Source organism: Salvelinus sp. IW2-2015, linkage group LG6.2 (assembly GCF_002910315.2).
Source record: "Salvelinus sp. IW2-2015 linkage group LG6.2, ASM291031v2, whole genome shotgun sequence".
In the NCBI taxonomy this organism is placed as follows: Eukaryota; Metazoa; Chordata; class Actinopteri; order Salmoniformes; family Salmonidae; genus Salvelinus; species Salvelinus sp. IW2-2015.
The window spans coordinates 3,662,666-3,690,308 of NC_036846.1; the positions used below are offsets into that span (position 1 = coordinate 3,662,666).

General features: G+C 41.1%; 1 protein-coding gene, 1 long non-coding RNA gene and 1 pseudogene across 2 annotated transcripts; 1 reads left to right on the forward strand and 2 right to left on the reverse strand.

Moving 5' to 3' along the window:
* Positions 1-5,560: 5,560 nt before the first annotated feature.
* On the reverse strand, positions 5,561-6,810 carry LOC111965492 (GTPase IMAP family member 9-like). The gene is made up of 2 exons (XM_070444313.1): positions 6,736-6,810; positions 5,561-6,520 (listed from the first exon to the last, which is right to left on the reverse strand). The coding sequence occupies exons 1-2, from the start codon at positions 6,808-6,810 to the stop codon at positions 5,588-5,590; spliced, it is 1,008 nt and encodes a 335-aa protein (XP_070300414.1). The 3' UTR covers positions 5,561-5,587.
* A 7,945-nt stretch (positions 6,811-14,755) lies between these two features.
* LOC139027968 (uncharacterized) lies at positions 14,756-15,041 on the forward strand. Its single transcript, XR_011480093.1, has 2 exons — positions 14,756-14,907; positions 14,970-15,041. It is a non-coding gene; the product is annotated as an uncharacterized lncRNA (long non-coding RNA).
* LOC139027967 (GTPase IMAP family member 9-like) lies at positions 14,972-21,744 on the reverse strand (annotated as a pseudogene).
* Between the last annotated feature and the right edge of the window lie 5,899 nt (positions 21,745-27,643).

Below are 27,643 nucleotides of genomic sequence, written 5' to 3' on the forward strand. Positions count from 1 at the left end.
TTCCTAATATCTTTTCAGATATTTTATATCTGATCAATTAGTCTTCGAATGAATGAATGATTTACTTTACCTCACGTTAGTCTCATTCCAAAACGTCGTAAATTGTTGGTTATCTGCACAAACCCAGTCTTCACTATGAGTCATCCATACATCAATTGTCTTAAATCATTTATTTACTAACTAAGTAATTCACAGAAATGCATAAACAAACAAACAAAACAAATATGGTTACAAGAAATGATAGGAGAATGTGGGCTAAACCGGCATGGCGGCTTGTTTAACAAAAGGGGGAGTGGGGGGTCACCTGAGAAGTCACTACAGAGTTGATAATTATAACAATTGAAATACTAATCCTTTGCACATGAACGCTCACTCATTCGGGAACAATTGCAATCAATATATATATTTACGCTCAGTGTGTCGTCTTGATCGCTGTTGAAAAGTTTGTTTCTTTTGTAGAATTGTCAGTTTCTCTCTCTCTCGTTCTGTCGTGGTTAGAGGGGATAGTTCAGAGCGACATTAACTCATGTTGTTGTAGAATGGACGTTTCGGCGGTTGTCGTTCTTTGCGTTCAATGATACCGACTTCCTAGCTGCAGACTTGTAAATAATATCAAAGACTTGTTCTTATTCTGTCGGTATCGATAGTCTAAGAGTTTAACCACGTGGTATGGTTAAAAGATTCAGCAATGGTCTGCAACCTTCGTCCTCTCGTAATGGAGAAAAACATGGTCTCCTGAGAATTTCTCAAAGTTGGGGTTTTATTCGGAATTGCAGAAAAGGGATGTCCCAGGATGCCTGACCCTAACTGGGCTCATGGGCGGTCCTCTGATTTAGTTCAACTCAAAAGGGAATTGGAGTTTCCTTCCATTAAACAGTCCAAAATCACATTACACAAATTTTACAAACAGTATCATCCTCACTCATTCATCTTATACAACAATTAGATGTAAACCTCATATCTATTGCTATTATGTAAACAGCGTTATGGTAATGTGGCCGCACCGTCTCCTATGAGCCTCAACAAAAATGAAACAAAGGACGAGTTCGTAGCTGGATTCTTCACCGATCTTTATACCTTCTCCGGAACATAAATGTTTCGGACCTCAAGTCTGTGAGGGTGGAAGAAAATTCTTTGTTCTCTATGAAAACTCACTCTGTCTCTTAACTTGGTGGGCCATGAGGAGATCCTCTCCTCAGGAATTTACGACCTCTCTCTGACCACAGCAGTCTGGTTGTAGGAGCAGAGGAGCGGGGGATGGTGCTCGCTGTACCCAAGAGGGCAACATCATGACAACAGTTAACCTCTCTGGATATGTGCGACCGGCCAAAAGCCAGTGAAAATGCAGAGCGCCAAATTCAAATAAATACTATAAAAATCTAACTTTCATGAAATCACACATGTAAGATACCAAATTAAAGCTACACTTGTTGTGAATCCAGCCAACTGTCAGATTTCAAAAAGGCTTTCGGCGAAAGCAAACGATGCTATTGTCTGAGGATAGCACCTTCGTAAACAAAAAGAGAAAAGCATATTTCAACCCTGCAGGCGCGACACAAAAACGCAGAAATAAAAATATAAATCATGCCTACCTTTGACGAGCCTCTTTTGTTGGCACTCCAACATGTCCCATAAACATCACAAATGGTCCTTTTTGTTCGATTAATTCCGTCGATATATATCCAAAATGTCCATTTATTTGCGCGTTTGATCCAGAAAAACACCGGTTCCAACTTGCGCAACGTGACTACAAAATATCTCAAAAGTTACCTGTAAACTTTGCAAAAACATTTCAACTACTTTTTGTAATACAACTTTAGGTATTTTTTTACGTAAATAATCGATGAAATTGAAGACGGGATGATCTCTGTTCAATACAGGAGGAAAGAAAACTGTAGCTAGCTTTCTGGTCACGCCTCTATCTAACAGTACACTTGAAGTGAGCCTCGTTCTGAACAGGGCTACTTCTTCATTACACAAAGGAAAAAACCTCAACCAATTTCTAAAGACTGGTGACATCCAGTGGAAGCGGTAGGAACTGCAAGAATGTCCCTTAGAAATCTGGATTCCCAATGAAACCATTGAAAAGAGATGACCTCAAAAAAGTGGACTCCAATCAAGTTGGAGTCCAAACTCTCAAGGTGATCAATGGAAACAGGATGCATCTGAGCTAAATTTCGAGTCTCATAGCTAAGGGTCTGAATACTTAATAAATAAGGCATTTGTTTTTTATTTTCAATAAATATGCAAACATTTCTAAAAAGTTTCGCTTTGTCATTATGAGTATTGTGTGTAGATTTATGTGAATTATTATTTTTTTGACCAAGAAGGAGAATGATGCATCAGTGACCTGGCCTCCACAATCCTCCGACCTCAACCAAATTGAAATGGTTAGGGATGAGTCGGACCGCAGAGAGAGAAGGAAAAGCAGCACCAAGTGCTAGCATATGTGGGAACTCCTTCAAGATGGTTGAAAAGCATCCAGGTGAAGCTGTTGAGAGGAATGCCAAGAGTGTGCAAAGCTGTCATCAAGGCAAAGCGTGGCTATTTGAAGAATCTCAATATTAAATATATATTTTTTGTTACTACATATTCCATATGTTTTTTTCATAGTTTTGATGTCTTCACTATTATTTCAATGTAAAATAGTTAAAGAAAACCTTAATGATAGCTGTTCTAAACTTTGACGTAGTGTATCCAGTTTAGCTGAGATCATGAGCAAAGAAAATTCTTACAGCACCTACACACATGTATATACACTCATTTCCCTAATCACCCATTCACTCTGTCCAATTTGAAACATAGTTGAGTAGTGGAAACCAGAGTCTATCAAACCTGGGCTGTCTCTTGCGGAGGTCATAAGTAGAGCTTTTCAAGAGGGAGAAAGTCAACAATCTGGTCAGTCCACATTTTAAATTAGGAGAAGAATTAGATGCCACTGTAGGAGATACATTCTTAGTTAAGTTGTGATAGTCATAAAACATTTCTCTGTCTGGATAAATAACAAAGTCCTGCTGGGCATTAAGAAGATAGAGACACAGGTTCATATCAAACTGTACATCTAGTATTTTCTGTGCAGCAGTATGTATAGATTGACAAAATCTGGCAATCTCTCTACAACTCCAAAATACATGTAGTGGGTGCCATTTTTGTGTGTTATTTTTCATTTTACTCATTACATCATTTACATTGAAATTAAATATTCTAATCATTTGAAAATAGCAATCAAACRTTTGCTATTGTAATTCTGTAAAACATTGAAATAAAATATTTGCTACTTTTCCTATCCTGATAGGCATTCAAAAGTGTTTTTGGGTGTCAGCGAGTAAAAAGAGTAAAAAGTACATACTTTTCTTTAGGAATGTAGTGAAGTAWAAAGTAAAAGTTGTCCAAAATATAAATAGTAAAGTAGAGTACAGATACCCCCCAAAAAACAACGTCTGTGGAAGTTCTTACACAGGGACACTCAAAGTCAATCTGAAATGAATCATTGTTTATTGTTAGCAAGCTGGAGAGGTCACAGTCAAACTTAGATGTGTAAAGTAGCGGTCTGAAGTGAGCTCTCACGGGGCAGTCCCGTTAGTTCCCTTAGATACGGACACGTTCTATTTGCATGATTTAGTTTATTCACCATTCAGAATGAATGTTTGCTTCATTCATGTGACGGACCATTACCTCTTCTCTCTGAGCCGAGGCCTTGAAACTGATACATCCATTTCTCTAAACAAGTTTCTGGGCRTACTGCCAAATTGCAGATACTGATAGTGAGGATTCCTTCAATTAGTCACTTGCATGAACACAGAAATGGGTTTATAGAAAAAGCACAAACATAACACAGAAATTGGCTATTAGAAAATCACAAACATAATTTCCATCACAGTAGTACTTTAGAGCATTTTTACTTAGGTACTTTACACAACTGCACCAGGCTAGGTTGGTGGTGGGTGATGGGGGTAACACGTGGGTTCCTTGTGCCTAAACTTAACCGATCACATTCATTTTCTGCCATTGAGGCAGATCTGCTCTTACAACAGGATGAATGGAATTGCTTGCTTGAACTCAACCAATCACATTTCTTGCCTAAACTTAAACTTTCAYGTTACTTTCTGCCTTCGAGATAGAGCTGCCCTGAACAAGATACTGAATAAGGAAAACTCTAATAGGCTCTAAATACCTCTTATGCTTTTAAATAAATGACTGTTTTAACGTACACATGAATATCCAACAGATTGTGAACAATTAGCTATTTTGTTTTTGTAATTCAATCAACAGAGTGTAGAATACATGCCAGTCCACAGTCCCAAAGTCTTAATCATTAAAAATAGTAAATACAGACAATACCATAGTGATCATAAAAAATGTTGAAGATTTTTGAGTGAATAAACTTAATATTTCCACAATGCTGGTAATAGATGATGTCACTGACTACACTTACATAAACTWAAAGCTAGTAAGCTGTGAAAAGGGAAACCCTGATATAAAATCAACGTTGTGGTAAACACGATTTTATGAGCCACTTCTCTGTCTCCAGTTTATTCAACTCATACAACATTATAACGACAGAGATGTAGTCATGCATGTTATATACAGTATAATGTGTTTTTTTGTGGTATTTTTTATTTGACTCATTACATCATTTACATTGAAAGGAAATCATTTTTCATTTAATCATTTGAAAATAGCAATCAAACATTTGCTACTGTAATTCTGTTATGACATTGGAATCAAACATTTGCTACTGTAATTATGTTAAAACACTGAAATAAAAAAGGTGCTACTGTAATTCTGTTAAAACATTTAAATAAAAAACGTGCTACTGTAATTATGTTAAAAGAATGACATGTTATAAGGTTTGATTTGTCTGAAATGTTTATTATTTGTTTGAACAGTTTTTCTTCTTCTGTGGTATGGTACTGACTGTTGTGTATAGTAAACTATTGAAACACAGGTTGTCAACACTCATTCACTCATTTCACCTGTGTTTTCTGAATACCTAGAGTGCTCCTGCTACTTCTTTTCATCACTTGAACTCACTTTGCTGTAGGCTACCCCTCTGACATACGTCTTACTTCATCCACAATACCTTGACCCTTCTTCCAAATTGCCTCACCCACTTCCCATACTGCCTCAGCTGCTTTCTCTGCTGCCTTTCCTGGTGTCTGTGCATCCTCTGCTGCAGCAGCTCCAACTACCCCCCCCTCCTATTCCTCCTGCAAATGCTGCTAACACACCAACAGTTATGCCTAACCCTGTACCCACTCCAATGTTTGCCCCAGCTCCTCCAGCTACTCCTCCTGCTACTCCTTCTGCTACTCCTGCTGCTGTTGCTAGTCCTCCTGCTGCTGCTACTCCTCCTGCTACTCCTCCTGCATGCTAGCTGCTTACTACTTCCTTTTGCTACTCCTCCTGCTGCTGCTATCCTTCCCTCTGCCTGCTCCTCCTCCTGCTACTCCTGCTCGCTATCCTCGCTCCTTCCTACCTCTGCTGCTGTACTCCTCCTACTACCCATCCTGCTGCTGCATTACTCCTCCTTGCTGCCACCTCCTCCCTGCTACTCCTGCTGCTGCTGCCATTACTCCTCCTGCTGCTACTCCTCCTGCTTGCTACTCCCTCCTGCTGCTGCTGATACTTCTCCTGCTACTGCTACTCCTGCAACTCCTCCTGCTACTCCTCCTGCGGCTGCTTTTGCTGCTGCTGCTGTACTACTTATGAGAGAAAGTACTATTGCTAATGACCCTACAACCCCAAGGAACGCTCCTACCACTACACCTGTTGCTACCCCTGACAACTTGATCAGTAGTTTCTTTCTCGCTCTTTCCTTGGCTAGTTTTTCGATCTCTTCCTCTGACATCTGGCTGTTTGACTCTCTAAGACTCTCTTTCTCTGCTTGTTTGACTCCCTCCACTGCTTGAAGCATCTCATTGGTGTAGCACCCTCCTCTGTTCTCTCTCACCATCTTCTCTATGGTGTTGAGTAACTCTGTTACTTGGTACTGATTGTTCCTGTACTGACCCTGCTGACTGKTGTTCCAGTATTTGTTGTCAATGACATGACAGCGGCCTCCACATTTCTCCACAAGCTCACTCAGTTTCTTATTTGTTTTCACAAAATCCTGAATAGTTTTTCCTTCATRAAGCTGGTCACCGTAAATGAAGAGAACTGTGGCATAATTGAAGATCTGTCGTGAAAARAAGTTCTCGATTTCTGTGMTGACTCTTTCCTCGAGGACTGTGTACTTTTCCACTCTAAGCACAATGAGAAAGGCATGTGGCCCCGGAGCACACTCTACAATACATCTCACTAGTTCAGGTTTCAGCTCCTCTTCAGGGATGTYTGTGTCAAAGAGTCCAGGTGTGTCTACTACAGTGAGTTTTCTTCCATTGATGATCTTGGTCTTTGCTTCACACTTGTGCGTCTCAGACTTGGCTGAACTGTTTATCTTGAACTCTTCATCTCCTCCTCCAAAGATGGTGTTTCCTGCACTGCTTTTGCCCCATCCTGTTTTCCCAGCAGCACAATCCTCATTGGGTTAACTTCTTAGGGCTAGGMCCCTTTTTTCTCCACTTCCTGACGTGCCCAAAGTAAATGGCCTGTAACTCAGGCCCTGAAGCCAGGATATGCACATAATTGGTACCATTGGAAAGAAAACACTTATAAGTTTGTAGAAATGTTAAAATAATGTAGGAGAATATAACACAATAGATATGGTAGGAGAAAATCCAAATAAAAACCAACCAGAATTTTTCTTTTTTTGAGAGACCATCCTCTTAGAAATGCACGCTCCCTGGATGGAATTCCTATGGCTTCCATAGGGTGTCAGCAGTCTATGTTCAAGGTTTCAGGCTTGTAACTTCAAAAACGAATAAGAAAAATCTGTTTTAGTAGAAGGACACAGTCTTGGAAATTCGTGTTTGCATTCGTTTCCTATTGAACATACTTATTTCCGAAAGAAATATTACAGTTTGATTACATTTTAGGGTATCTGAGGAGTTAATAGAAACATATTTTGACTTGTTGAAACAAAGTTTAGGGGTAGAGTAAGTGAATATAAGCCACTTACAGTATGTGTACATAAATGTTTAAATCCATAATATTTATTTGAATTGCGCGCCCTCCAGTTTCACCGGAAGTTGTCCCGCTAGCGGGACACCGAGCCTACACCCTATTCCCTATGTAGTGCACTACTTTTGACCTGATACAAAGTAACCAAATGCACTACTTAGAGAATAGGGGGCCTTTCAGACAGAGACAGTATCAGTAACTCCCGTGTGTATGAATTCTTTCTCTTCCTCATCAGTCTTCTCTCTTATGCTCCTCCTCTCCTCCTTCCCTCCTCTCCTCCTTCCCTCCTCTCCTCTTTCCTTCCCTCCTCTCCTCCTTCCCTCCTCTCCTCCTTCCTTCCTCATTTTATTCTATTCTATCACCCACTCCAAGAGCTTGCTTCCACACAATCTATTTCAAAGTTAAAGACAAACATCTTGGAATAAATGTAAAAAAGGAAAACTATCTTGACTACGTGAACTTTGTGTTTTATTTCCCATTGTTCACCATAAAGGGAGTGGCAATACTGTTGAAGTTAGACACGTTCAAACTGTTCAGAAACTAAAACCATTTTCCAGATAGTTCTGGAAATGAAAATAATTAATAAAAATAATTAAAATAAGAACTGTAAAACTTGTATAATGTAAACATGTAAGTGACTGTTAAGATTAGTAAGACTCATAGGCTTTCAGAAGGTATTCACACCCTGGACTTTTCCACATTTTGTTGTGTTACGAGGTCGGATTAAATGGACTTAATTGTCTTTTTGTCAACGATCTACTCAAATACTCTGTAATGTCAAATTGGAAGAACAATTAGAAAATTTGTAAAAACAAATTAATATATCTTGATTAGATAAGCAACCCCCTGAGTCAATAAATGTTAGAATCACTTTTGGTAGCAATTACAGCTGTGTGTGTAACGGGTGTCTAATCTCTCCTCCTCCTCGGACGAAGAGAGAGAGAAGGACTCGGAGGACCAAACATGCAGCGGTTGTGAATACAATATGAATTTATGAAAGACAACGACGAACACGAAAAACACTTGGAAAATACAAAAACAACAACAACGACGTAGACTGACCTAAAACCTGAGAACTTACATATAACATGAAGAACGCACGAAAGGTACAGACTTACAACAACAAACGAACCGAAACAGTCCGTGTGGTGCGCAGACACAGACACGGAAGACAATCACCCACAAACAAACATTGTGAACAGCCAACCTTTTATTGGTTCTCATCAGAGGAAAACGTCACACACCTGTCCCTGATTGAGACCATATAAGGCTAATTACAAGTGACCTAAACAAGAAACACAACACCATAGAATGCCCACCCCACTCACGCCCTGACCACCTAACACATACAAAAATAACATAAAACAGGTCAGGAACGTGAACAGTTTGTCTTTCTGGTAAGTCTCTAAGAGATTTGCACATACCCTATTTGCACATGATTCTTTTTCTAATTCTTTAAGCTGTCAAGTTGGTTGTTGATCATTGCTGGACAGCCATTTTCAGGTCTTGCCAAAGATTTTCAAGCTGATTTAAGTCAAAACTTAGGAACAGGGACATTCAATGTCACCTTGGTAAGCAACTGCATTATATATTTCCCCTTGTGATTTAGGTTATTGTCCTGCTAAAAGCTGAATTTGTCTCCCAGTGTCTGTTGGAAAGCAGACAGGTTTTCCTCTAGGATTTTGCCTGTGCTTAGCTCTACTCTGTTTATTTTTACCCTGAAAAACTTCCCAGTCTTTAATGATTACAAGCATAACCACAACATAATGCAGCTAACACTATGCTTGAAAATATGGACAGTGGTACTCTGTAATGTGTTGTACTGGATTTGCCCCAAACATAACACTTTGTATTCAGGACAAAAGTTAATTGCTTTCCACATTTTTTGCAGTATTACTTTAGTGCCTTGTTGCAAACATGAWGCATGTTTTGGAATATTTGTTATTCTGTACAGGCTTGATCCATCCTCAGTTTTCTCCTATCACAGCCATTAAACTCTTTAACTGTTTTAAAGTTACCCTTGGCCTCATGGTGAAATCACTGAGCGGTTTCCTCCCTCTCCGACCTGTGTCTTTGTAGTGACTGGATGTATTGATGCACCATCCAAAGTGTAATTAATAACTTCACCATGCTAAAAGGGATATTCAATGTCTTTTTTTACCCATCTACCAATAGGTACCCTTCTTTGCGAGGCATTGGAAAACCTCCCTGGTCGTGGTGATTGAATCTGTGTTTGAAATTCACTGCTCGRCCGACAGACCTTACATATAAKTGTATGTGTGGTGTACAAAGATGACGAAGTCATTACAAAATCATGTTAMACACTATTATTGAACACAGAGTGAGTCCATGCAACTTATTAATTGACTTGTTAAGCAAATTTCTACTCCTGAACATATAGAGGCTTGCCATAACGAAGGGATTGAATAGTTATTGATTCAAGACATTTCAGCTTTTCATTTTGTATTAATATGTAAAAACRTAGTTCCACTTTGAAATTATGGCGTATTGTGTRTAGGCCAGTGACCAACAATCTCAATTTAAACCATTTAAAAATCYGACTAACACAACAAAATATGGGAAAWGTAAATGGGTGTGAATACTTTCTGAATGCACTGTATTTCAGCTAGCACATAAATTATGAAAAATGGCAGAAGTATGCCTCTGAAAAAYGAACTGTCTAAAACTTGGCYGGGACATGCTTTCAACGGTGCTATYCAACTCCTGACACCGGTGTAGTTAATTATGGGGATATCCTGACTTGGACTCAAACCCTGGTCCCTGTAACAGTCATTCCAGAGCCATTATACAGTACAAAAAGGCTCAAATCTCTTGGTAAGGTTGCCAGGTGTTTTATTAAGTTTGTTTTGTAGTTCAACTTTCATTTCATGTTTTATTTTTCTTTGCTGCTCTACTCACTTTTCATAAAATGAAATCCATTAAATGTTAATACAATGTGAGTGGCCGAAAAGATCCCTGCGTCATTACTTAATTATTTTAATTAATAGACTCATCAAAATGTAGGGAAAGCGGCTTAACAAAAGTCTTAACAGGACCAGGAAGTGTATTATATTACATTTGCAAACACACAACGAACCTGTAAACACTCAAGCTGGACAAAAGACGCACAGCAGATTTGGCACAATGGTTGTGATACAACAGAGAGTTATTCTGCACAAAGATAATTACACAAGTGTAGTGGAGACACCGCAYAATGGTTGTGTAAACATTTTACAGGCAACGACAAAAATATCAGTCGCATCACAACCATTGTGTTCAATGCATTGTAGGCTACATCAGTTGTTCAACCAAGCAGGCTGGAGAAGATGGTGGAGGTGATGCTTTTGAAAGCTTGGTCATGTTGGAGTCAGGAAAGACCAAGTAAAGTTTCATATAGCCAGTAGATATTACTCTATATCAATGATGACAGTAGATAACACTGTAGATCAATGATGCCAGTAGATATCACTATATAGCAATGATGACAGTAGATATCACTATATAGCAATGATGACAGTAGATATCACTATATATCARTGATGACAGTAGATATCACTATATATCAATGATGACAGTAGACATCACTATATATCAATGATGACAGTAGGTGGCAATGTATAGCCATGACAGACATGGCAACCAACACTCTAGACTTCTAAATAGCTCAGTGCAGTTTTCCTTATTCAATGTTGTTCTGAGGGAACGTCTGAATTAATGTGATTGGTTGGATGAAAASTTAACAGTCAGTGGGTGGAGCTTACAGCAACCTCAGAGTAAAAAAATAAAAAGCCCTGCTAGGAGACAGGTTGGTGGTAGCCTGGTGGAACTATGTTCACTATTCTGTTTCACTTCACACATCAGTTTGGTCTTTCTCCAATAGATGGGTGTTTGGAATAAGTTMGAAAATTGCCGATCCAATCAGAATCCTCTCAAAAACAATGGGTGGGTTTAGGGCAAAATCCTACGTTGCCAAACAATGTGCTTTGAAATGGGCTATCCTCTGATTGGTTGAAGATGATCTAATCACTGACAAGTTAGTTTGAATAATACCCCTCAWTACAATAATAGGCTCAAACTGTTTCAATGAGGAGTAATGCCAGACTCATACAGTATGTAAAGTGAAATAGAATGGTGAACACGGCGATCAGGCTGGTTACACCAGGCAGTGTTGGAAAAAGTACCAAATTGTCATAATCGAAAATTATTCAAGTATAAGTGAAAGTCACCCAGTAAAATAATACTTGATTAAAATGTTATAAGTATTTGGTTTTAAATATACTTAAGTATATTTGAGCAATTAAATTGACTTTGATACATTTACTTTTGATCAAAAGTGAAGGTGTAAATAATTCAAATTCCTTACATTAAGCAAAACAGACGGCACCATTTTCTTGTTTTTAATTTATTTATGGATAGCCAGGGGCACATTCCAACACCCAGACATAATTTACAAATGAAGCATGTGTGTTTAATGAGTCAGCCAGAGGAAGTAGGGATGACCAGGGATGTTCTCTTGATAAGTGAGTGAATTGGATCCTGCCTGCTAAGCATTCAAAATGTAACRAGTACTTTTGGGTGTCAGGGAAAAAGTATGKAGTAAAAAGTACATTATTTTCCTTWGGAATGTAGTGTTAGGTTCTTATTTTTCAGAGTAAATAACCCACGGACACTAGAGAAGCTTTAACCAAGTTTAATTCTTCCCAAAGGTTCTGTACASCTGTAATCAGACAGCAAAACATTTCTCACATCACAGTTATATACCTCCTACTTAAGGGGAACTGACCTCACCCCTCACCTCCTGATCTCAACCMCTCCTTCACCTAATCCACAGCTATTCATCTATCTTCCCTATATYAACACGTCAATCTCCTCTCCTTCATCAAACACATTCCAAAGCATTCTGGCTTGYTACAGACTCTTTCTATCCAAGGCTTCATCTTTATCATTTATTTAATATCTCAATGTTCAAAGTTTAGCCGATTCCAACAGTCCTTCCTCTTGAACAATAGCGTCCTAATGTTCACTTTACATAAACTTGGAAATGACTTAAATGTATAAACATGAATAAAAACAACGAACAAATGATTATAAAACATGAATTAAACTAACAAATGAACAAACAATAAACAGACAGTCACCACAAGGTGTACAAATTCAGAGACTTATGGCCTCCGAACTACGATCACACAACAAAATGCCATTCCAGCTGAATCTGCCGTCTCGTTCAATGGCAGATGGAGCAGCTTTTAGTTTCTCCACTTTCCCCTTCTGTTCCTAAGAGAGTAATAGCACAAGACTTGGAAAGCAACAAAAATACATAAAACATAACAGTATTAACAATGTGATAAGCTATGCATAATTATATGTGCATGAAAACCTAAGTCCAACCTAAAACCTAAAACCATGAAAACCTGAAACCATGACAATTCCTACTCTCTCTTCACCTGACTCTATGCCTCCAGGATACTTTCCTGCTGGGTTCCACAAAAACGAAAGCTCTAAAAAGCTTCCTCATGCTTTCACCCAGTCTTTCCCTTTAGGCCCCAGGTTCCGAGAGGTGTTCCCAAGTCATGTCATTTTCACTTTGTTCCCCATCTCCTCCATTTCACCTGATAGGCACGAACACCTGATATGCAAGTGCGTATTACCCTAATCCACGTTACTCCTAGCTTTGAGGGAACTCAGCACTGTATCTGCTTTTACATCAATGCCTTCAACATTTTGTAGAGTACAATGACCCCTCTATCCTCTATCATATGATCATAACCCATAAAGCAGCTAAACCCCAAACCAACTATGATGTTTATAGTAGTTCCCAGACCAACCCAATTTGTATGTTTTACAGTGGAATCTAGTCTCTTCTCTCGCTCCGCTTCCTGTGTCATGGTGTCTTCACTCACCCATTATGCAGTTGGACATCACTTCCTGTGTCATGGTGTTCACTCACCCATTATGCAGTTGGACATCACTTCCTGTGTCATGGTGTCTTCACTCACCATTATGCAGTTGGACATCACTTCCTGTGTCATGGTGTCTTCACTCACCCATTATGCAGTTGGACATCACTTCACGTGAAAACTATGCACCCCCCAAGGAGAGACATGACGATCTTAACCACAGCAGGTACTGTTCGAAGTAGTGCGTCTCTTAAATCAGTGCTGGTCCAACACCTCCGCCTGGTGTCTCTTGATGTGCACTCAATCTCCAGAATTCAGCCCGTGCCCTTGGTTATATCTTGGTTCCACCTGAGGATATACACACTGCAACACATGGGTTTTGTGGGTGGTTGTCTTCAGTCTTCGTGTTTCTGCACCAGACAGAACTGTTTCGGTTTTTCACATTTCTTGTTTTTGTATTTTGAGTGTTCACTTTTATTAAACAAGATGAACAATTACCACGCTGCATATTGGTCCTCCGATCCTTCTAACTTCTCCTCTTCAGACGAGGAGGAAGACGAAAGCCGTTACATCTCTCTGCCACATAAATGTTATCAGCGCTCCAGCCCCTCATCGTGCTTCAGCAATTCTCTCTCTCAGTATCCCAATCACAACGGAAACATTTTATAACTTATCCAAGGCTTCGTCTCTATCATTTATTTAATATCTCAATGTTCAAAGTTTAGCCGATTCCAACAGTAGTAAAGTAAAAGTTGTCAAAAATAGAAATCATAAAATAGAGTACAGATACCCCCAAAAACGACTTAAGTAGTACTTTAAAGTATTTTTACTTAAGTACCTTACACAACTGCACCAGGCTAGGTTGGTGGTGGGTGAGGGGGGTAACACATGGGCTACGCAAGTACCTTGTGCCTAAACTTAAACAATCACATACATTTTCTGCCCTTGAGGCAGATCTGCTCTTATATCAGGATGATTGGAATTGCTTGCTTAAACTTAACCAATCACATTTCTTGCCTAAACTTAAACTTTCACATTACTTTCTGCCTTCGAGATAGGGCTGCCCTGAACAAGATACTGAATAAGGAAAACTCTAATATGCTCTCAATAGCGCTTATGCTTCGGATAAATTATTGTTTTAATGTACACATGAATATCCAACAGATTGTGAACAATTAACCATTTTATTTTTTTTGCAAGTAATTCAAACAACAGTGTAGAATACATGCCAGTCCACAGTCCTAAAGTCTTAATCATTAAAAATAGTAAATACAGACAATACCATAGTGATCATAAAAAAAATTGGAAGATTTTTGAGTGAATAAACGTAATATTTCCACAATGCTGGTAATAGCTGATGTCACTGACTACACTTACATAAACTAAAAGCTAGTAAGCTGTGAAAAGGGAAACCCTGATATAAAATCAACATTGTGGTAAATACGATTTTATGAGTCACTTCTCTGTGTCTCCAATTTTTTCAAAACATACAGCATTATAATGACAATGATGTAATCATGCATGTTACATAAAATGTGGTATTTTTGTGTGGTATTTTTCATTTTATTCACTACATCATTTACATTGAAAGGAAATATTTTCATAATTTGAAAATAGCAATCCAACATTTGCTCCTGTAATTCTGTTAAAACATTGAAATCAAATATATTCTACTGTAATTCTTTTTAAACAATAACATGTTATAATGTTTGCGTTGTCTGACATTTTTTGGATTTGTTTGAATGGTCACTTAACTTTCACAAGAAAGTTTTTCTTCTTCTGTCGTATAGTACTGACTGGTGTATATAGTACTGACTGGTGTATATAGTACTGACTGGTGTATATAGTACTGACTGGTGTATATAGTACTGACTGGTGTATATAGTACTGACTGGTGTGGTATAGTACTGACATGGTGTGTATAGTAGTGACTGGTGTTATAGTAGCTGTGCTGGTGTGTAATAGTGAGTGGACTGGAGTTGGTGTTAGTGTGACTGTGTGTATAGATAGTACTGGTGTGTATAGTACTGACTAGTGTGTATAGGACTGACTGGTGTGTATAGGACTGACTGGTGTGTATAGGACTGACTGTGTTATAGACTGACTGGTGTGTATATGACTGACTGGGTGTGTAAAGGACTGACTGGTGTGTATAGGACTGACTGGTTGTATAGGATGCTGTTGATAGGACTGAACTGGTGTGTATAGTACTGACTGTGTGTATGTACTGACTGGTGTACAGTACTGACTGGTGTGTAGAGAAACTATTGAAACACAGGTTGTGATCACCCTTAATTATTTATTTGTATACCTAGATTGCTCCTGCTACATATTTTCATTACTTAAGTTCAATTTCCTGTACCCCTTTGACATATATCTTACATTCTCCACACTACCTTACTCCCACAAGGACTTCTTTACAATCCACCCAGATTCCTTCCTTAAGGACTGCTACAGCTGCTTCTCTGCTGCCTCTCCTGGTGTCTCTGCATCTTTTGCTGCCGCAGCTCCAGCTACCCCCCCCCTATTGCTCCTACTAATGCTGCTGTCCCAGCACACAACTCCTGCAGCTATGCCTAACCTGCACCCACTCCAATGCTTGATCCGGTCTCCACCGCCAACTACAGCTCCTCCTGCTGCTGCCTCCTGCTGCTCCTGCTGCTCCGCCTGCCCTCGCTATCCTCCTGCTACTGCTCACTCCTCCTGCTGCCCCGCTACTCCTCCTGCTACTCCTCCTGCTACTCCTCCTGCTACTACACCTGCTACTTTTGCAGCTGTTGCTGCTGCTACTTTTGTACTTAATTGTCCCATTTGCTTTGCAAGAAGTAAGAGTACTATTGCTAATGGCACTGCAACCCCAAGTAGAGCTCCTACCACTACACCTGTTGCTACCCCCGACAATTTGATCAGGAGTTTCTTTCTCGCGCTTTCCTTGGCTAGTTTTTCGATCTCTTCCTCTGACATCTGGCTGTTTGACTCTCTAAGACTCTCTATCTCTGCTTGTAATAATATTTCTGCCTCTTGGAGCATCTCGTTGGTGTAGCACCCTCCTCCGTTATCTCTCACCATCTTCTCTATTGTGTTGAGTAACTCTGCTACTTGGTACTGGTTGTTCCTGTACCGACCCTGCTGATTGGTGTTCCTAGTATTTGTTGTCGATGACGTGACAGCGGCCACCACATTTCTCCACAAGCTTGTTCAGTTTCATATTTGTTTTCACAAAATCCTGAATAGTTTTTCCTTCAGGAAGCTGGTCACCGTAAGTGAAGAGAACTGTGGCATATTTGAAGGCCTCTGGTGAAAAACATTCCTCAATTTTTGTAATGACTTGTTCCTCGTGGACTGTGTACCTGTCCACTCTAAGCACRATGAGAAAGGYATGTRGYCCYGGARCACACTCTACAATACATYTCACTAGTTCAGGTTTCAGCTCCTCTTCAGGGATGTYTGTGTCAAAGAGTCCAGGTGTGTCTACTACAGTGAGCTYTCTTCYATYGATGATCTTGGTCTTTGCTTCGCACATGTGCGTTTCGGAGTTGGCTGAACRACCTATCTTGAACTCTTCCTYTCCTCCTCCAATGATGGTGTTTCCTGCACTGCTTTTGCCACTTCCTGTTTTCCCCAGCAGCACAATCCTCATTGGGTTTGACTCTATAGGGAGGAGGGGTTGTCATTATGACTTAAATGTATTTTTATGGMCACACTGTGCATATTGTTTATMGTAATATACATGTATAATCACAAACATCTCTAAAGGATCCCTGTGTCATTAATTAATAAATKAATTGGAAAATAATTGTATCTTCAATATTGCATTAAAGCTAGAGTCCTTAATTGAACCAATAATAAAGTGGTCACCTCTACTTTGGTAAACAGCTGAGGGATGAGCCTGGAGAATGTAACCACTTTCAAATTCATAGACAGAGATACTATCTGACCAAAATGATAGTTTTAACAATGTTTTGAGGTTAAACAGTATTTGTTCACGTTTACATTGTTTACAAACAGAGTAAAACAAGCATAACTRTATATATTGAGTTCTGATGGGGTATGAYAGGAGAATTACCTCATGAGACATAAGATATATATTTCAAGAATCAATGGGTACATATAATTAACTTAAAAGTCCAAAACTGTATGTATTAATTGCTGATTGCACCTTTAATGAAAATATGTGCTTAAAAGATCATTAACAATAACTAGATCATGATAATCCAAGATCGCKTAGCAGTCAGGCGTCTTTGTCTTCGTCTTGTCGTGTCCCGTGTATATATATTTTTTTCTTCGCATATATATCGTATATATTTTTTAAAATATTTTTTWACCTCAACTTCAACATACTCTCCTGCAACMSGCCTCACGCCATGTGGTATGGCTCTGCTATTTTCTTTACTTTAGAACCGGAACCCCCAACACAAGCTAGCCAGCTAACTAGCTACTAGCTAGTAGTCAGTTAGCCACTGCTAGTGGTCATCAGCTAACCTTTAGCCCGGTCAACTCCTGCCAGTCTGCACAGCGCGATTCAACCCAGAGCATACCRGACTTATTTTTCTACACATCCTACTGCAAGCTCTGAACCTTTTCATCCGGATCATTGCAGCTAGCTAGCTGCTATCCGAGTGGCTACTCCTGGCTAAAGTCTCTGTCCCGAAGCAAGCACCAGTTAACCTGGAGCTAGCCTATGCTAGGCCTATCTCCCGGCTAGCCGAAGAGGACCATCAGCCACTCTCTTCAGMRAGCAGGCCTTTCTAATCGACCTGGCCGGGGTATCCTGGAAGGATATTGATCTCATCCCGTCAGTAGAGGATGCCTGGTTATTTAAAAAAAATGCCTTCCTCACCATCTTAAATAAGCATGCCCCATTCAAGAAATTTAGAACCAGGAACAGATATAGCCCTTGGTTCTCTCCAGACCTGACTGCCCTTAACCAACACAAAAACATCCTATGGCGTTCTGCATTAGCATCGAACAGCCCCCGTGATATGCAACTTTTCAGGGAAGCTAGAAACCAATATACACAGGCAGTTAGAAAAGCCAAGGCTAGCTTTTTCAAGAAGAATTTTGCTTCCTGCAACACAAACTCAAAAAAGTTCTGGGACACTGTAAAGTCCATGGAGAATAAGAACATCGCCTCCCAGCTGCCCACTGCACTGAAGATAGGAAACACTGTCACCACCGATAAATCCCCTATAATTGAAATTTCAATAAGCATTTTTCTACGGCTGGCCATGCTTTCCACTGGCTACTCCTACCCAGGTCAACAGCACTGCACCCCCACAGTACTACGCCCAAGCCTTCCCCATTTATCTTCTCCAAAATCCAGTCAGCTGATGTTCTGAAAGAGCTGCAAAATCTTGACCCTACAAATCAGCCGGGCTAGAAATCTGGACCCTTTCTTTCTAAAATTATCTGCTGAAATTGTTGCCACCCCTATAACTAGCCTGTTCAACCTCTCTTTCGTGTCGTCTGAGATTCCCAAAGATTGGAAAGCAGCTGCGGTCATCCCCCTTCAAAGAGGGGGACACTCTTGACCCAAACTGCTACAGACCTATATTTATCTACTCTCAGGTCTTCGAAAGCCAAGTCAACAAACAGATTACCGACCATTTCGAATCCCACTATACCTTCTCCGCTATGCAATCTGGTTTCAGAGCTGGTACATGTGCACCTCAGTGACGCTCAAGGCCTAAACGATATGTTAACCGCATCGATAAGAAACAATACTGTGCAGCCCTCTTCATTGACCTGGCCAAGGCTTTCGACTCTGTCAATCACCACATCCTCATCGGCAGACTCGACAGCCTTGGTTTCTCAAATGATTGCCTCGCCTGGTTCACCAACTACTTCTCTGATAGAGTTCGTGTGTCAAATCGGAGGGTCTATTGTCGGGCCTCTGGAGGCTCTATGGGGTGCCACTGGGTTCAATTCTTGGACCGACTCTCTTCTCTGTATACATCAATGATGTCGCTCTTGCTGCTGGGTGAGTCTCTGATCCACCTCTACGCAGACGACACCATTCTGTATACTTCTGGCCCTTCTTTGGACACTGTGTTAACAACCCTCCAGGCGGGCTTCAATGCCATACAACTCTCCTTCCGTGGCCTCCAATTGCTCTTAAATACAAGTAAAACTAAATGCATGCTCTTCAACGATTGCTGCCTGCACCTGCCCGCCTGTCCAACATCACTACTCTGGACGGCTCTGCCTTAGATATGTGGACAACTACAATAACCTAGGTGTCTGGTTAGACTGTAAACTCTCCTTCCAGACTCACATCAAACATCTCTCAATCCAAAAGTATTAATCTAGAATTGGCTCCCATTCCGCAACAAGCATCCTTCTTCCTTACTGCCAAACATACCCTTGTAAAACTGACCATCCTACCAATCCTCGACTTCGTGATGTCATTTACAGAATAGCCTCCAATACCCTACCAAATAAATTGGATGCAGTCATCACAGTGCCACCGTTTTGTCACCAAAGCCCCATATACCCACACTGCGACCTGTACACTCTCGTTGGCTGGCCCTCGCTTCATACTCGTCGCCAAACCCACTGGCTCCAGGTCATCTATAAGTCTTTGCTAGGTAAAGCCCCCTTAATCTCAGCTCACTGGTCACCATAGCAGCACCCACCCGTAGCACGCGCTCCACAGGTATATTCACTGGTCACCCCAAAGCCAATTACTCCTGTTTCATTTCTTCATTGTCATAGTTCATGTAACTGTGTGTTTTGTCTGTGTCGCACTGCTTTGCTTTATCTTGACCAGGTCGCAGTTGTAAATAGAACTTGTTCTCAACTAGCCTACCTGTTAAATAAAGGTGAAATAAAAATATTCAATAAATATATGAATCAACTAAACTACATGACACAATTGCTAACAGACTACAAGCAATGAATAAGAAGATACTCTCCATGCTTGTCGACTAATGTTTTTCTGTATGAGTAAACTGATTATTGGTTTGATCCACAAGAGTGAAGGAACATAGGAGCTCTCTTAAGCAACTTCTCTGTCTTTCTGTTATATTGTATCTAAAGTTTAGTTCAGAGAAAATGTCCCACTTTGTAACTAAATGGATCTTCCTAGATTCTCTATAAAGTATCTATATGGTGAGATGACTCTGGTACATTTCTCATTTGTAGCAGAATAAATATAAGTGATAATCTCAGGATCAAACTTTAAGGTGACTTTCTGGCATCATCAAATTATATTATCTACTTCCCCAGATTCATATGAACTCGTGGATACTTTTAAAATATATCTGCGTCAAATAGAAGGAAGTTAATAGGTCGTTTTGCAACCCAATGCTAACAAGTGTTAGTGAAATGACTGAAGTCTACAGGAACAGCTAGCATGCTAATTCCAGTCATTGCACTAACGCTACATAGCAAAAAAAAGTTCATCAACTCTGGGAAGTAGATAAAGGGCCTCATGCCAAAACCCCAAACTATCCTATAAAAATGAGGGATAGACGTAAATGAATCAATAATCACATTAAATAAATAATTACTTCTTGAAATGACTTTGTCAAAGCAACAACATAAACTAGTGCTTAATGATGGTGAAAACTTGGAGAAATGTTGGGGTTAAATGCATTCAAATCTTCCTAAAAGTCACGAGGGTGCACGGAGGAACATGTCAAAATCAGAATTTTGTGCACTTTTGCAAGTCTTTAGTCATACAAGTCAGATTATTGAATTCTCCAAGTGGTCTATATTAAAGGGCACTTCATTTAACTAACAGGGTTTTAAAATTAATTATTGGTGCTCAATTTACATGGAATTACCTTTAAAGCTGTTGAGATTAAATAACCTTTTGCAATATTGTTTAGAGGAAATACTGTTGAGATTGGAATATTAAAAAAAATCTACATTCATAAAGTACTAATGATTAACCAATTGAATTTAATGTTTATAAAGAGTAAACATTTCATGGACATTTCATGGTGGATCCCAGGTTTTGTCTGAGCATGTAACGGCTTCATTTGATGAGAGCACATGGCTAATGGAGTTTGTTTGAGCTGAAGTGAGATAGATGGACGCATCACTTCCTTGTGCCCTTTTTGTTTCTTGGTTTGGTTTGGATGTTTGTCTGACGATTTTAACTTGCATGGTTTTTAGAGTAAAAAGTTAGAGTCAATTATATTCTGGAACAAAGCAATTGAACATAATAGAATAAACCAGAATGTGTTGAACATAATCATATAAAAAACATATAAATGTTTAAATTAAAGTATTTTGTTGTTGGCCTCTAATTCACTCTGCTTGCCAACCCAAATCTAAAACCTGCCACTTTTTCAACTTTTCACATCATAACACCTGCACCTAGTTCATTAGTCAGGACTCCATAGTCTAGAAGTCAGTAATCTAAAGATAAGCAATAGTGCAGAAAGAGCCTAGTCCTGATTTAATTAAAGCTCTGACCAGGAACCCCCCATAATATAATCTAAAATAAAAAAAAATATTTACTATTTAACAGGCACTCACCAGACAATGAAGCCATCTTCTCATGAAGACAAAGTATCCTCTTTCTCAATGACAGAATGTGAACTTAAAACAATCTATAGAGCTATGAGGAAGCAATGGCGTTTTGAAACCTTCATGTGCTATGTCGAATGTGCCAAAATAAATGTAAAAAATCTCCCCCCGCCCTAACAATGGCTGCACGTTTCATGACAGGAAGATGTTCCTTGCCTCTGCCTTCGTTCACTCCGCTTCACAGATCTGAGACAACTTGAAGGTGTAAGCAATAGCTCCATCTAGTTTCCACCATATTTTTTCCCATATCCAGTCCTATCAGATCTGTGAAGGGGAGTAAATGAGAGCAGAGGGGAGGGAACATCTTCCTGGAATGACACGCAGCCATTGTCTCTTGGTCTCTCTGTAGTTCACCATAACTAACATGACATGTCATACAGTAACACTGACCTTGATTGTATGACAGTCATAAAACAAACAGAAAGGTTAGAGTTGTGTATGAATTCTGTTGTGAGGTGTTGAGACCCTTGAGATTAAATGCTGCAAGATGTTGTATGAAAAATACAAAAATATCTACATTCACGAAGTACTGAAGATACCTATTGAGTTAATGTTTATCAAGAGTAAATATAAGGAAACTCTATATTTTACTTTTTCTTTCAACAGGAAAAGGGGGAGAATATGACAGAGATACAGTTCTCAATCTCAACAGGAGCCTAAAAGTAGTAACTGATCCTGACCACAACCAACACTATAAAGCTCCTCTCTACCCTCAGGACTATTTTTAAATATATTTTAATGTAGTGATCATGTGTAAGGACCCCTCCTGCCGTAAAGATAAGTGTGAACGCACCCACCCATGACCACACACACACACACACACACACACACACACACTGACACAACACACACACACACAACACAAAACACACACCACCAACACACACCAACCACACGCACCACCATATCATGCCCAGCCATGTCTGGCTGTTTCACAATCTATCATCACATCCTGCTTAACGAGAGAGAGAGAGAGAGAGAGAGTGTAAAGAGAGAGAGAGACAGAGAAAGATCAGTTTTGTCTCAGAAGAGTGTGGGAGGTGTTCTGCACGATACAAACAGAAAGAGAAGAGAGCCTCTGTACTGCTGTTGTGTGTGTTAGATTAATAATCAACTGCTACAAATGTGTACCATCTTATTGTTTTATAAATAGACCAATCAACAGAATGAGGAATCCTTTAGAAGAGAAAATCATAATAATATAATATTATTTTATTTAAAGATGTCTGCTGTGCTGTTGCTCTTTAGCAGTTATCAGTAGTTTTGTTTAGCTTTTGCTGATGACACTGAAAACACACCAGTATTCTAGTCCAGTAGCCATCTTGTACAACAATTAAGCTTTAACCTTTGACCTTTGGGCCTAGGGTCACAGGCTGTCATCGAGCGGTCCAGGGAGGTGAGAAGGGAAGACAGGGCCCTCTCTCGCGTGGCGTCTCCAGCGGTCCTCGTCTCCCTCATGGGTCAGGTACTGGCCAAGCCTCATCGCCTCAAACTCCCTCAGGTCACACCACAACTGGAAGTCCTGGGTGTTAAGGTCATGGTTTGGTTAAGAATAGGGCTATGAAGGCGTAAAGATACGGAAAAGGGTTTGGTAGGTTTAGGGTAAGTGCGGTTAGGTTTGGTTAGGGTTTATCGCGTCTAACGGGCTAGGAGAAGGAAGTTGCGGTTGTGTTAAGTGTGTTATGGTTAAGGCTAGGAGAAGGGATGGGTAGTAGGGTGTTTAGGGTTATGGTTAACGGCTAGGAAGGGTTGGGATAGGGTTAGGGTAAGTGTTGGGTTAGGTTTGGTTAGGGTTATGGTTACGGGCTAGGAGAAGGGTTGGGGTTGTGTTAGGTTTATGGTTAAGGGCTAGGAGAAGGGTTGGGTTAGGGTTGAGCTAGGACGTGGACATGGAGCTAGGGTTAGGGGTAAAGGGTTAGAGAGAGAAGCTATACACAGGCCGTCAACAGAGCAGCAGGCCCAACTCCCACTCCAGCCTTCTGTATCCAGACACCTAAGAAACATCCAGGAGATGCTAGTCTTCTCTGCACTCAGCTGGTTGGCCAGGGACCTTGGAAAAATAATCAATTATCAATCCCTTCAAAAGGTTCGGAGAGGGAGGCCCCGTGGGCCGCCACACTGAAGACGACGCAGGAGAACAACAGGGCAGCCACACTGAAGACGACGCAGGAGAACAACAGGGCAGCCACACTGAAGACGACGCAGGAGAACAACAGGGCAGCCACACTCACCCACAGCAGCTGGGAGATGAGCAGCACTATCAACGGCATGGTGGGAGGTGTTTTACGGTGAAGTTATACAGGGAGGGGATCAGTGTTGTCCTGTCCTCATCCAGTATTCTGCAAGAACATAAAGAAAAAAAGAGAGATTTAGGGCCAGGTGATTCACAGAGAATCCAGAACTGTGAAACTGAAACTATGAACATGACTTTCGGTTCTACATTTCTGTACATGAGAGCAGTTCTTGGAAATGGTTCCCAGACATTTATTTTCTATGGCATTTGGGACGCATCCTACATCTCCATTTCTCCCTAGTGAGCTACCTGAGGACATAATCTAGTACATACATTCCATCAACATGACTCAGTAAATTTGTATATGCCTGAGAGCAGGGTCGTCGGACTACCTCAATTTGTCCAACAAGAAACATTGCAAAACGTTTGGCTACGGTCAGGTACACGCCATGTGCCTGACTGATGCAAAACATTTGGCTACGGTCAGGTACACGCCATGTGCCTGACTGATACAAAATGTTTGGCTATGGTCAGGTACACACCATGCGCCTGACTGATACAAAACGTTTGGCTACGGTCAGGTACACGCCATGCGCCTGATGATACAAAACGTTTGCTACGGTCAGGTACACAGCCATGTGCTGACTGATGCAAAAACGTTTGGCTACGGTCAGGTACACGCCATGTGCCTGACTGATAAAAATGTTGGCTATGGTCAGGTACACGCCATGGCGCCTGACTGATCAAAACGTTTGGCTACGGTCAGGTACCCATGCGCCCTGAATGATGCAAAAGTTTGGCTACGGTCGGTACACGCATGCGCCTGACTGATGCCAAACGTTTGGCTACGGTCAGGGTACACGCCATGCGCCTGACTGATAAAAACGTTTGGCTCGGTCAGGTACACGCCATGCCCTGCTGATGCAAACGTTTGGCTACGGTCAGGTACACGCCATGCGCCTGACTGATACAAAACGTTTGGCTACGGTCAGGTACACGCCATGCGCCTGACTGATACAAAACGTTTGGCTACGGTCAGGTACACGCCATGCGCCTGACTTGATGCAAAACGTTTGGCTAGGTCAGGTACACGCCATGCGCCTGACTGATGCAAAACGTTTGGCTACGGTCAGGTACACGCCATGCGCCTGACTGATACAAAACGTTTGGCTACGGTCAGGTACACGCCATGCGCCTGACTGATACAAAACGTTTTGCTACGGTCAGGTACACGCCATGCGCCTGACTGATGCAAAACGTTTGGGCTTACGGTCAGGTACACGCCATGCGCCTGACTGATACAAACGTTTTGGCTACGGTCAGGTAACGCCATGCGCCTGACTGATCAAAACGTTTGGCTACGGTCAGGTACACGCCATGCGCCTGACTGATACAAAACGTTTGGCTAACGGTCAGGTAACGCCATGCGCCTGACTGATACAAAACGTTTGGCTACGGTCAGGTACACGCACTGCGCCTGACTGATACAAAACGTTTGGCTACGGTCAGGTACACCGCCATGCCCTGACTGATACAAAACGTTTGGCTACGGTCAGGTACAGCCAGTGCGCCTGACTAATCCAAAAGTTTGGCTTGGTCAGGTACACGCCATGCGCCTGACTGATACAAACGTTGGGCTACGGTCAGGTACACGCCATGCCGCCTGACTGATCAAAACGTTGGCTTACGGTCAGGTACACGCCATGCGCCTGACTGATACAAAACGTTTGGCTACGGTCAGGTACACGCCATGCGCCTGACTGATCGCAAAACGTTTGGCTACGGTCAGGTACACCCGCCCCCACTTTCCCCGCGCCTTGACCTGAGTATACAAAAACGTTTGCTTCGGTCAGGTACACGCCATGCCCCTGACTGATACAAAACGTTTGGCTACGGTCAGGTACACGCCATGCGCCTGACTTAATGCAAAACGTTTGGCTACGGTCAGGTACACGCCATGCGCCTGACTGATACAAAACGTTTGGCTTGGTCAGGTACACGCCATGGCGCCTGACTGATAGCAAAACGTTTGGCTACGGTCAGGTTCACGCCATGCGCGCTGACTGATACAAAAACGTTTGGCTACGGCGGTCAGGTACACGCCATGGCGCCTGACTGATACAAAACGTTTGGCTACGGTCAGGTACACGCCATGCGCCTGACTGATACAAAACGTTTTGGCTACTACACGCCATGCGCCTGACTGATACAAAACGTTTGGCTAGCGGTGTACACGCCATGCGCCTGACTGATACAAAACGTTTGCTACGGTCAGGTACACGCCATGGCCTGACTGATACAAACGTTTGGCTACGGTCAGTACACGCCATGCGCCTGACTGATACAAAACGTTTGGCTACGGGGTCAGTACACGCCATGCGCCTGACTGATACAAAACGTTTGGCTACGGTGTAAAACTTTTTGCTACGTGTGAATAACTTTTGCCTATGGTGGAATAACTTTTTGCTATGTTATGCACTAATTAATACAACCCAGCTTTCTTTGGTTGTTAGGCCTTTAATTGATTACCACTCCCTCCTAGTCACATGTTCTACTCCTCAGTACATTTATCCTCACACTAAAGATGATATGACAGTCAGAGCTAGAAAGCTCTTCTAGCTGTGACTTGACTAGGCTAGTCAGTATAGCACATACTAATGAGGATAGAAAGCCCTGTATTTCCTTGATTCCTCACTATCCTCCCCTCCTCGTCTCCTCCTCAAGGCACATTGGTGAGAAGATCTGAGGTTCCTCCCCTTTCCTCTTCTTCTCCATTGCGTTTTGAGAAGGAAGCAGGAGAGAGGACGAGAGGAATCAAGACAATACAATTTATTTTAGATGCACTCCTTGAAGTCAGGCTGAAAAGATAAGGCAATGTCCTCCTTGATGTCAACTCCCTCTAGTGGCGATGGGTTTACTGTAGTCTGCAGCTCACACTCGTTTGTCTCAGCGTCAATCCTTTTCATTGGGCTCAAGGCTAAGATCCTCCTAAGGAACTTTGAGGTAAGCTTGGCTTTCTTCTTGAAATAACACCGAAAGCAGATGACACAGAGAACTGCAGATCTAGTTTTCGTATCCCTGCAGATGTGGAGCTAGAAAACACATACATTTCCAACGATATCATGAAAAATAAAGCAGTTACTGAGTTAACTGACATCCAGTCAAAGAGATTAGCAATGCTTTCTTTTTCTTCTTTGGTGGAACACCGCCATCAGATGGACAGGTTTTGATGTAAAAAGATCAAATCGATTGTGAACATACAATGCATAGAGTTAAAGTGTAGAATAAGGCATCACATATGTGGCATGGTATTCACACAGGCACAAAAAACACATTCCAGAGGGAGGGAATGTTATATCATACCATTATTACACATGTAAAGTGTTTGGCTGTAGGAGTGTTCAGTGGATTTTTTTAACAGGAACTTGATGTTTATCAAAACCTTTTATTTTAACGCACCTGTAGCGGGTAGTGGAGCGTCTTGGTCTGTTTTTTTCACCTTCCAAACTCCTGCTGAAGCCATTTTGGACGTTGTTCACTTCTCAGACTCTCAGTGGCATCACAACCATTGTTGTTAAATGTATAGTAAGGCTACATCACTTGGTTCACCAAGCAGGCAGGGGAGAATGGTGAGTTGAATGCTTTTGAACTCTTGTCAGGTTTGGAGTCAGAAAAGACCAAGGGCAGAGTTTTCATATAACCAGGGTTGGGTAGGTTACTTTTCTAAACTAAATGAAAATCCGTTACAGTTACTAGTTTTACTGTGTCCAAGAATTGTAATCTAGTAACCGTAATTTTGGATTACCCAAACTCAAGTAATGTAATCTGATTACATTCAGTTATTTTATGATTAAGGCATAAGAACGCACTAACAAATTTATGTCCCTACTCATTTGACCGAATCTATTCGCCG